This window comes from Gossypium hirsutum, chromosome D05 (assembly GCF_007990345.1).
Source record: "Gossypium hirsutum isolate 1008001.06 chromosome D05, Gossypium_hirsutum_v2.1, whole genome shotgun sequence".
In the NCBI taxonomy this organism is placed as follows: Eukaryota; Viridiplantae; Streptophyta; class Magnoliopsida; order Malvales; family Malvaceae; genus Gossypium; species Gossypium hirsutum.
This window is the reverse complement of record NC_053441.1, coordinates 3,030,821-3,042,709: the sequence shown is the minus strand read 5'-3', so window position 1 is coordinate 3,042,709 and position 11,889 is coordinate 3,030,821. Positions and strand designations below refer to the sequence as shown.

Genomic DNA, 11,889 nt, shown 5'->3' with positions numbered 1-11,889 from the left:
GCTATTGAATTCCCTATTTAATGAAAAAAGATGATGATGATGATGATGATGAAATCAAATCTAAGCATCTTAGCTTTGACAATCTAGCTCCAACGCAAATTATTTTTATATTTCACTACTAAATTTCTTTTGTGAGGTGTGATGCTCAAAATTTAGTACAAAATTAATTATTAATTATGCACAACTTTAGAAAGATGTGAGAAGAAGTAACCAGCCTAGTCTAGTCTATGGGGTTCATTTTTAATATGTAATTTGGAATAGGTTTAAACTTTAAGGTGATTTTTTAAATAAAAATTTGGCTGTGATGAGTTATTTCAAAGTTAGTTGATTCTCAACTTTACGCCTCCATTTCTTGCAATTTTGGAAGACGGCTTAGCATATGGAGTAAATTTTAATTTTTAATTTTTAACTTTTAATTTTAAGAAAATGTTGCTCCATCTGATTTTAATTCTTTAAAATACAAGTTTCAACTTTGGTGATTTTTTTTTATTAAATTTGTTTAAAAGTAAAAATTATTTGCGTAAGCCATGTACTCTGACCTTTAAAATGGTAAATTTTTAATTTAAACCCTTTATAATTTATAAAATCTTAAATTAATAATGATAAAACTACACTTTAATCCTTTCGCGAATAATAAAAAATTAATTTAATCTTTTAAAAGTTATAAAAATATAAATTATTAAAATAATAAAATATAGTAAAAATATATAATTTATTCATTTTCATTCGGTTTTGCCGATTATCCATTAACCGGTGGAAGAAAACAAAATAATAACTGTGTAAAATATATGGGTGATTTCAGTCATGAGGAAATGATGATTAAGATCCCAAGAAATCATCAAAATGATGTTTTAAGTTGGTGGGCCCGAAACACCAACAAAGAATTGCAATCCACGGCTGACAACAAATATACATTAAAAATATTTAAAGTGCGGTGCCACGTCATGGAGCATAAGAATATTTCCATATCTGGCGCACACTCGATCATAATCCCGCCAACCCCGAATAAAAATTACCTTCATCCTGCGTATTCCCCAAATTCCAAACCTTGAAATATTTCCCTGCGGTGAAAACTGAAAATTTGGTACCAAAACACCACGCGCCAATTATCACGCGCAACAGTTACATTCATTCTTATTTACCATCTCTAATTTTATACCTTCGGCTACAAAAAGCTGTTTTAAGCTCTGCTTTTGCTTTGCCTCTCTGATTTTCCGGAGACAAGTCTCTTTCTTCTCCTTGATCCCATAAAGTTTCTTTTTAAATTTCTTTTTCTCGTCGGATTCTAGAACGAAAAAGGTGAACTTCAAGTGAGGAGCAAGTTTTTGAACCGGTTGTTAGCGTACCATGCAGTTAGTACTCTACGATTCGGCTTTTTCAAACCGATTCATCGACGGAATCTGATTTTTTTAACAAGATGATGCTTCGTGTAATTGAAATCCTGTGCGAATCAAAGCTTGTTATGAAGACAATGACGGAAAATACAGCTGAGAAAAGAACAAGGTTTTGGCGTTTGTTTTTCTCTACAAGTTAGTTTATTAGGAACTTGAATGTGAATGGAAGAAGTGGCTCCTCTCCTCAACGGCGTATGCTGTAGTTTTCCGACGAAGGATTTTTTTCTTGAAGCGTTGTTGTTTCATAGCATAAAAGCTTGGAAAGTAACTTTATGGTGAAGATATTTGATCTCTGGAACAACCAAAGTTATCGGATTCCTTTAAAAAAGTTGGTATTTTTGTAATTGATTCAAACTAGTAAGCATGAAGGCTCCACCAACTGGATTTTTGGCAAATCCTGCTGAAGGTTTGATCTTTCTTACTGTTTTCTTTTTAATTCTGTTTCAGTTTTTTTGTTATCCTTTTGAGTCAAAATAGTCTTTGGTTCAGAGCAGTTAGAGATTTTCTTAATTATTACTAGTACATATTTATGTTTTATGGATTTCCTCCTATATTATGCAGATCCCTCTTGTTGGCTTAAAACAATTGTTATGATGTTTTGGTTTTGTTTTACTGCTACACTTTTTTTTTCATGTAAAATGTTGAAACTTTTTTTTAAAGAGTTCATATAAAGCTCCATTTTGATAAAAATGGAAAGAAGCAAGAAACAAAACTAGAAGCTAAATAGCTATTAACTGTGTGGCAACTTTCCTCATTTCATCATTTTGCAAATTGAAGAAGAAAGGAAACATGCAACGATCTTTTTTTTTTGGGTGAAGTCCAACCATAAAGCCATAATTGATATAAAGGAATATTCATAGTAACTTTTTGCTGTGAACTTGCTATCTGGGAAAAAGTAGAATTAATTTTTTGAAGCCAGGAAATTGTGGATTTTTATTTTTTTTGCTTTGAAACTATACAGTTAATTGTTGCCTTGTCGATGGTTTAAAGTTATACAGAATATGAATATAGAGAACTCTTTGGTAGTTGACATGCTTTAAATAATTTTTATGACTTTTTGTGGTTTTGTGGGATGTTTCATATTGTTATGGTTGGTTTTGGAAAGCAGGAGATAGGAAGAGTATCAATTCAGAATTATGGCATGCTTGTGCTGGACCACTGGTTTCTTTGCCACCAATTGGAAGTCTGGTGGTTTATTTTCCTCAAGGCCACAGCGAACAAGTAAGTCGCTTTCTTCATTCATTTCCCAAGGAATAATCGTTCTGAATCTGGACAGCTATCAAAATTTTCTCTAATTAATAAATTTTGTTCAGGTTGCAGCATCAATGCAGAAGGAGACTGATTTCATACCAAGTTACCCTAACCTTCCTTCCAAGTTGATTTGTGTCCTTCATAATGTTACATTGCATGTAAGAATGAGCATACCACCATTATCACAAGATAACTTTGTAATGGTTAAATGACATAAAAATGCAACTAATGTTATATGACCTTATGAAGTGGCTAATGTCTTGAATTATTTGAAATTTCAATCAGGCTGATCCAGAAACTGATGAGGTCTATGCCCAGATGACACTTCAACCTGTAAACAAAGTAGGTTAGCTATTAATTAGAGAATTAATTAATGGATATGGCAGAATTGTTTCTTTCCTTTTTTCTTTTCTCTTAAATTTTCACATATAGTGAAAGATGGGAAGAATCTTTATAGTACTTCTGCACAGTATGACAAGGAAGCATTACTGGCATCTGATATGGGCCTCAAGCACAGCAGGCAACCTGCTGAGTTCTTTTGCAAGACTCTTACAGCTAGTGATACTAGCACTCACGGCGGATTTTCAGTCCCTCGTCGAGCAGCTGAGAAGATCTTCCCTCCTCTGGTATGTAGAAACTTTCAATATTTAGGTTTATATTTTAAGATCTGATAAAATATGAGATGTAAGCATTTTGTGTTTAATTTCCTAATATCTAAATGATGATGTTTGGTAGGATTTTTCCATGCAACCACCAGCTCAAGAGCTTGTAGCAAGAGATTTGCATGAAAATGCATGGACTTTTAGACATATTTATCGAGGTATTGTTCTATCCTAGATATTGCTCTCTTCTCATTTCTCAAGCAGAGTACTGGAATTGATTATGTTCTTTATTACTGATACTGTAAGGTGATGCCAGGTTTATTTTGTTTCAACATATTATGGTGTACCTTATGTATGTTATAGGTGTCAGAAATGGAATAATATATTGAAATGCATAATGGCTTCTCTGCAGGTCAACCAAAGAGGCACCTTCTGACTACTGGTTGGAGCGTCTTTGTTAGCACAAAAAGACTCTTTGCTGGTGATTCTGTTCTTTTCATAAGGTAAGATTCATATACATACACATATGTTTGTTTACATGTGTTTGTCTGCATGTATTTGATAGAATCAACTAGATGACTGTCATTTCGCTGCTCAACTGAAACTCCTTACTTAAATGTAGAGATGCGAAGTCACAGCTTCTCTTGGGTCTAAGGCGCGCTAATAGACAACAGCCGGCTCTCTCGTCATCAGTGATTTCTAGTGATAGCATGCATATAGGGATCCTTGCTGCTGCAGCCCATGCTGCTGCAAATTTCAGCCCATTTACTATATTCTACAATCCAAGGTATAGCTATAACATATTTCGTTTGCTCTTAGATTCATCATTACTCTTTAATCGCCAATTTTCATTTTCAAAGGAAAAAAGATGTTAATATAAAGTCTCAAAAGTTTTATAATTTTGATAGGGCAAGCCCCTCTGAGTTTGTGGTACCTTTAGCGAAATATTACAAAGCCATGTACACCCAAGTTTCTCTTGGCATGCGGTTTAGAATGATGTTTGAGACTGAGGAGTCTGGAGTACGAAGATACATGGGTACAGTTACTGGTATCAGCGACCTGGATCCTGTGCGATGGAAAAACTCACAATGGCGCAATCTTCAGGTATTCTTTGGACATAGTGCGATTCATGAATACAATTGTTGACCATTATCGTTCTTTGGCATTTATATTTCAGAAGATGCCTGGTATGGTTTCAATGGAAACACATCATTGACATGTGCTGATAGCAAGTTACATCTTCTTGTTTCTTTCATAATACATTGCTCTATAATAACTTATAAAGACTTGGCTACATTATTAACAGGTTGGTTGGGATGAATCTACAGCTGGAGAACGGCCCAGGCGAGTTTCAATTTGGGAAATTGAGCCTGTTGTATCTCCTTTCTTCATATGTCCACCTCCTTTTTTCAGACCCAGGTTTCCAAAGCAACCAGGGATGCCAGGTAAAAATCATATTTACTAGGATAAATCTTGCTGTAAAAATGGACAGAGTGGAAATTTCTAGATCTTTCTGAAAATGCATTTGCAGATGATGATTCTGATGTCGAGAACGCTTTCAAAAGAGCTATGCCTTGGCTTGGAGATGATTTTGGTATGAGAGGTACCCCTAGTTCAATCTTCCCTGGTTTGAGTTTAGTTCAGTGGATGAATATGCAACAAAGTAATCAGTTTCCAGCTGCTCAATCAGGATTCTTTCCATCAACGGTTTCTTTGAATCCACTGCATAATAACCTTAGCATTGATGATCCTTCCAAATTATTGAATTTTCAAGCTCCTGTATTACCTGCACCGAATATGCAATTTAATAAAGCTAACCCAAACCAAGTCAACCAGTTGCCTCAGGCACCTACGACTTGGCCCCAGCAGATATTGCAGACTCCGCTAAATCAACATCAGCAGCAGCAACCCCAACAGCAATTGCAGCAACAACAGCCACAACAACCAAAGCAGCAGCCACAGCCACAGTCACATCTTCTTCATCAACAGCAGCCTCAGCCACAGCCATCTCCAAAGCAACAGCAACACATCCACCAGGAACAAAGACAACAGCCACAACAGCAGCAGCCGCTGCAACAACAACCAACCCTACCACCTCAAGTAATTAATGGCATTGTTGCTCCTAACCAGATCTCAAATCAAAATTTGCATCAGCCAGCTGTTTACTCTCACTTGCAGCAGCAACAATTGTTGACAAGCAATAGCCTGTCTACCCAAACTACCCTCTCCGCTCATATGACTTCATATCCTTTGACGTCATTACCACAAGATACACGGGTTCAGCAGCAGATGGAACAGCAACCTAACCTCATGCAGAGGCAGCAGCAACAGACACAACTGCAGCAAAGCCTGTCCCAGAGGACACAGCAGCAGCCGCAGATTCTGCAACTATCACAGCAGGGCCTCTCGGAGCAACTGCAATTACAACTTCTCCAAAAATTGCAGCAGCAGCAGCAGCAGCAGTCGGCTCAACAATTACTCTCCGCAGCTGGGTCACTGCTGCAGCCTCCAATGTTGCAGCAACAGCAAACTCATCAACAGAACCAACCATTGCAGCAGTTGCCTCTTTCTCAGAGCCAGGTGCAACCACTGGGTAGCAATGGCTTCTCAACATCGATGTTTGTGCAACCTCAACAACTTTCAGTGCATCAATCCCAAAGTCAGAACAAACAACTTATGGCAATGAGAAGCAATTCTGGTCTTATTGATGGAGATGCTCCACCGTGTTCGACCTTATCTTCTACCAATAATTGTCAGGTTTCCCCATCAAACCTTATAAACAGAAGTCACCATGTACCATCCATATTGATGACAGATCCAGTTGTTGAGCCTCCAAGTACACTAGCTCAAGAGCTCCTGAGCAAGCCTGACATTCAAATCAAACATGAGCCGCCCACCTCTAGAGGACTAGACCAATCAAAGTACAAAAGTTCTGTAACAGACCAATTAGAAGCATCCTCTTCTGGAACATCATATTGCTTGGACGCAGGCACCCTCCAGCATAATGCCTCCCTTACCTTTCTGGAAGGTGATGTCCAATCACATTCTCGGAACAATCTTCCTTTTACAGCCAATATTGATGGATTGGCACCTGAGACTTTGTTAACAAGGGAATATGACTCTCAAAAGGATCTTCAAAACATGCTTTCTAATTATGGTGGGAACCCAAGAGATATTGACACTGAGTTGTCTACTGCTGCAATAAGCTGTCAGTCATTTGGTGTGCCAAATATACCTTTCAAGACAGGATGCTCAAATGATGTTGCCATAAATGAGACAGGGGTTTTAAATGGCGGATTGTGGACCAACCAAACTCAACGCATGCGAACATATACAAAGGTGTGTGTACCCACAAATTATGGTTATGCTTGTTACCTCATTTATTGTCTCTTCCAGATATGTTCTAATTTCTTGAAAGAAAAGGTAGAGCATTTTTATAGGGAGTGTTTTAGGCATTGCTTAAACAGGTACACTGGAACAAGATTGGTAGCGAGGCCAGTTTTAAACCTTGTAATTCTACATAGTTTTTGTCTTTTGAAATTCAAAACTTGGTTTATTAGGCGTAATCAGATGTTGCAACCTTGCAATTAGACGGTTTCTGATCTCTAAACATGAATAGCTTTTTGTTTCATCAGTCTGTCTCTGTGATCCATGTATGTCATAAGGCATTTATCTTGTTTCAGCTAAACATCAAGTTGTAGAACATTAGTTTTGCTTTTCCCTTGTTTTGACCTTCCACCTGAGAAAGCTGTAATATATTGTTGACCTGTAAAGTTTTTTGCTTTTCTTTCTGATATTGTCCCAACAGTTATGTATAGCTTTCTATGACTGATGCAATTGAAAATTTCTAACTCAAATGTTTCACTTTCAGTCTTGCATTATCTTTTGCATCTTGTAATCCTAATCTACAAATCCTTGATTTGCTTGCCCGATTAACTTTATGGAAATTTACAGTTGTAGTACTTGCTAAAGCCTTTTCTGATTCTCGTTAGAATATGAACAAGCCTCTTTATCTCTTGCTGAAAAATTATATATGCTTGATGCTGGTTTGAACTCATGAAGGTGCAAAAGCGTGGTTCTGTGGGAAGATCAATTGATGTGACCCGCTACAAAGGGTATGATGAACTCCGGCATGATCTAGCCCGCATGTTCGGTATCGAGGGGCAGCTGGAGGATCCACAAAGTTCTGACTGGAAATTAGTTTATGTGGATCATGAAAATGACATATTACTTGTTGGTGACGATCCTTGGGAGTAAGTGAAGGAGCCCAATTTGAACTTTGACTCTTAGTCTTGGTCTCCGTCAGTCTTTTAACTTTCAGAATTATTAATCTTTGCAGAGAATTTGTAAGTTGTGTTCAAAGCATAAAGATACTGTCGTCAGCAGAAGTACAGCAGATGAGCTTGGATGGTAATCTTGGAAATGTGTCAGTTCCCAATCAAGCTTGCAGTGGGACTGAAAACGGAAATGCATGGAGAGGACATTATGATGATACCTCAGCAGTCTCATTTAACAGATGATGTTTCTAAATTCGGATATTGAGATGTCTTCTTCCCTTGAACTTTGCCCGGGCCTGTGGATGAATATATTGTATGCTTGTTCACTCAAAGGAGTACAATGCAGTCCAGTCCTTCAAGAGAAGTGATTAGCCTGGGTGATTGAGCTAATCCGGTGGTGTAAGTTGACTCTGTCCTTCGTTGATTCTCCAATGATGACTTAAGGTTCAGAAGGAAACAAGAGGCAAGGGACCATTGATGTATAAAATAAACATGTTCAAAGAGCTGATCTGACATTCTCTCCTGTAAATGCTATGATATAGAGCACATTATCCAGAAGATGTGTACTTTGGTTGTAGCTATCTATTACTTGGCAGATAAAATTAGCATCAATTTTTGTTCATGTTGCAGCCCATTTCTGGTTTTTTTCATATCAAAGCTCTTGTCAAGGCCGCAATGGAGTTGCAACAGAAAGTTGACAGCCAAAACCTTCCAGGCCTGATATCAAGCATGTCCCTTGTGATATGCGAAATCTGACGCTACAAATATTTGTTCTAAGGAATCAGAAATCAGAACCCAAAGCTCTAAAATAGAAATTTCTTCTTATTTAATTTGTTTTAGTTATCTTTTTCAGGCAATCATATTATGTTCTGTATGATATCATTATATATATCTATGAGCCACTATATGCATTGATAAAATTGGTTCAAAATTGATCGTAAACTACTGCATGCATGTATCTTTACATGCAACAAGGCATTCTGTTGGAAGATTCTTCGAAATTTCTATAGTCAATGAAGATTCATAACATGGAATGTTGAATGGTTAGGAAAGTGAGCAATGGGCGGCAGTGGGAACAAAAGAAAAGAACAAATGGAATATAGGATAAGCCATAAGGGGGATTGTTTTGTCTTGATTCATATCAAAGTTTCCAACAAGCTGGGATTTTGGTGTTCAACATCTCCAGGACCAGGCCCAGGTCCCTGAAATCTACGACGTCTCCACAATTTGTCGCTTTTGCGGCTTTCAAACTCCAAATTTACTCGCTTCTCTTTCCTTGGCTCATCACTCTCTCCCTCCCTCGAGGATTCTGTTGGGATGTTATGACGCCGCCGAGAAAGCCGCTCCTTTTTGCTGACGCGGTGGCGCCACTAAATTCAACTTTGCTTGATCAACCGACCCGATATTGGCCGGCGGTAGGTGTTTGACACCAACCCAAGTCCAAGCCGCTGCGGCGAACTTGGAGCCTCCCAGGACCCAATTTGGAGCAGTCCAACTACGGGTTTCAAACGGAGTCGACGTCATCGTCAAATTCAAACAGTGAGTTGGCATAGACGGGTCGTTTCTGGATCTTTTGGCAGTGGGTTCGTGTACACTGGATTTGATTTTTCTTCTTTTCAGTTCCAGAATCGTTTCTTTTGAGTTTCCAAAACGGATCACCCTAATTCTGGGCATTTTAGCATCCAGAGTTGGATCCGGACATCTTGGAGGCGCCAATATTTGTATGGCATTGTATAAACTCAAAATACTATAATTTTTCAATTTCGTACTCATATCCATCCATATTCATATCAACATCAATTGAGTTAAAATTTAATTGTCTTATCAAATACAATCACCAAAAACATATGATAAAATATCATTGGACTATATATAAGCAGGTTATATGAGGTATATTTTGAAAGAAAAAAAATTCACTTACACCGATAAAAAATTAAAGTAATTTTATGTGTATCTTTATACCATCAATTGTTGTATTTTAGATCACATAACGGTTCAAAAAATAATGGGTTGAATCTTATATTCTACCATACAAATTTTATTTATTAAAAGAAGGAAATTTTAAAACTGTTTTTTCTTTTTGGGTGATAATGAACTTTCAATCATTCATAACATTCTAATTGGCATTAAGATAATATAAAGATGTCATACAAAGTTTAAAGGGCAAGTTAAACTCCACGTAAGGAGAGGATTCAAACAAAATCAAAACGCTTTCTGACTCCATGTCTTCAACTAAGGAGCTAGAGACGATAGATCTCAACCACCATTAACACCCGCTTAATGCTGAAATGAATTATAAGAATTAATAAAATATTTGAGAAAAAAAAGGATGTCACATGCATAAGCTTGAAAAAGAAAGGCACTAAAATCAAATAAAGGAACAACTTTCTCTTTCATCAAAACCATGAAATATGCAGTTAAGGTGGCCCAAGTTTGGAACTGATCATTACCCATCAGCTCTTCTAACTCATCGCCTATGTTATTTTTTGCAAACATGTTACCTTAAATCTTTCGTATGCGTGGACGAAATTAGAAAATTTTTAATAGCAAAACTGAAATTTCATAATTTTAATAATTTATATAATTATAATTTTTAGAGAATTAACTTTTTTTTTTATTTTAAAAAGTCAAAATGTAAGTTTATTATATATTAATTTAAATCTTTTAAAAAATTGAAAACCTGTCAGACCCTTTGACTCTGCCACTGCATGTATGAAATAATAGTCGTAAATTTTATGTTTAATTATTTTTTAAGTTTTAATAAAAATATAACAGACATAGAATTAGGTGACAGTTCACCGTACTTCGACCGTCTACAAAAATACAAAATAAGTTTTAACAGCGCAAAGAGCCCTCACTCGGTTCTCAACATCCTCCACGTGTCCACCAAACATGTAATCAAATTAAATAAATTCCCTCCCACGTGTTGAGTCCCAATCCATATCTGACGGTCCTCAAGCTTCCACGTCGAATCCCCACGTTCCCATCACCGAAAAATCTCCCAGGCATTTCCTCCTCCATTATGTACGTGGCAGTTTCTCAAATATCCACGCGCTCCCCCCTTCCTGCCGCCTCCTACTTTCACTACTTCTTTTGCAAATCAGCCCTTCGTTTTTCATATTTCGGTATATAAATATATAATCCAACAAAAATTAAATCAAGCAAGGAGAAGAAAAAATGGTGAGGCCGATCGGGGAAAGGGATGACGGCGGCCGTTACAAGGGTGTACGGATGAGGAAGTGGGGGAAATGGGTAGCGGAAGTACGACAACCAAATAGCCGAGGAAGAATATGGTTGGGTTCTTACAAGACAGCAGAAGAAGCTGCTAGAGCTTACGACGCTGCCGTTTTTTGTCTGCGTGGGAATTCGGCAAAGCTTAACTTTCCCGACAATCCTCCGGATATAGCAGACGCCAATGAGTTGACACCGGATCAAATCAAAGAAGCGGCTTTCAGGCACGCACGTAGGGATGCCGGAGAAGAAGAAACGGAAGTAGCGGCTGCTGCTGCCGGGAATTCTTACACTGAGTGTTATTTTGGCGGTGGGTCTGTCGGAGACAGATCGGGACGTGCTTATTTCCATTCGCCTGGTGTTTGGACTTTCTAGCTCTCTACAATCTTTTTTTTCCCCTGAAATATTAGTTGAAAATGGTTCATTTCTAGATCCGACGTTAGTGCCATGCAAATTTTGATAGGTAAAGATTTGTTATGTTTGTAGATGGAAAGTTTCTGAAACTGGTTTTCATGTTTTTATTTATTTATTTATTGAATCTTCGTTCAGGTCGTTTCGTTTATTTTGGGTCAAATATGCAAAATTAAAATGAATTGCTTGCCATACGTTCTTCAACGATTTGTGTTCCATACGTTCTTCAGTACCCAAAAAGCTTAAGATTGTCCAATTGTTGGATCTTTTAAAAAGAAAAAAACCTAGGACCCTTGTTGTCTTTTAGTCGTACTGAAACTCGTGACTTGGGATTCAACGCAATAAGCCAATTAGAAACAAAACATTCATTCCACTACCTAACAGCTTTCTTGTTTCTGAGCTTCATTTCAAGTTAAAAAAGAAACCATTATTGATTTTGATTTTTAACCACCTTTTTCTTTTTCTTTCTCTTTTTCTATTGCGGCTTGACTTTTCTAAGTAGCTTTGGGACAAACCCCAACTTGAAGTAACCGGAAGATCATTCTATGTAGGATTGTCCAAAGTAGGTTCATTTTCATCATGACATTTAGAGTATTTTTAGGCTATTTTAACGGAAACCCGTGTATTGTTTTGTTTTCCCATGAATGGTGTCTGGGCTGAAACGTGGAAACGTTCTCATTTTTTTTTCATTCAAATGAATCAACTTATTGCCATCTTTTAGTT

General features: G+C 37.3%; 2 protein-coding genes across 3 annotated transcripts; both read left to right on the top strand.

Moving 5' to 3' along the window:
- Positions 1 to 999: 999 nt before the first annotated feature.
- LOC107907087 (auxin response factor 19) lies at positions 1,000 to 8,146 on the top strand. 2 transcript variants are annotated; one of them, XM_016834300.2, is made up of 13 exons: positions 1,000 to 1,800; positions 2,503 to 2,615; positions 2,708 to 2,803; positions 2,931 to 2,987; positions 3,116 to 3,271; positions 3,381 to 3,465; positions 3,660 to 3,750; positions 3,870 to 4,034; positions 4,156 to 4,351; positions 4,554 to 4,692; positions 4,779 to 6,586; positions 7,310 to 7,500; positions 7,587 to 8,146. In XM_016834300.2, exons 1-13 carry the CDS (start codon positions 1,758 to 1,760, stop codon positions 7,765 to 7,767), a joined length of 3,321 nt encoding a protein of 1,106 aa, XP_016689789.2. In that variant the 5' UTR covers positions 1,000 to 1,757; the 3' UTR covers positions 7,768 to 8,146. The 2 variants fall into 2 exon arrangements, with proteins under 2 accessions (XP_016689789.2, XP_040949064.1); XM_041093130.1 differs by lacking the exons at positions 1,000 to 1,800; positions 2,503 to 2,615 and having other exon boundaries at positions 3,103 to 3,271.
- Positions 8,147 to 10,580: 2,434 nt separating this feature from the next.
- On the top strand, positions 10,581 to 11,317 carry LOC121217522 (ethylene-responsive transcription factor ERF017). The gene has a single exon (XM_041093129.1). The coding sequence runs from the start codon at positions 10,702 to 10,704 to the stop codon at positions 11,128 to 11,130; it is 429 nt and encodes a 142-aa protein (XP_040949063.1). The 5' UTR covers positions 10,581 to 10,701; the 3' UTR covers positions 11,131 to 11,317.
- Positions 11,318 to 11,889: the final 572 nt, after the last annotated feature.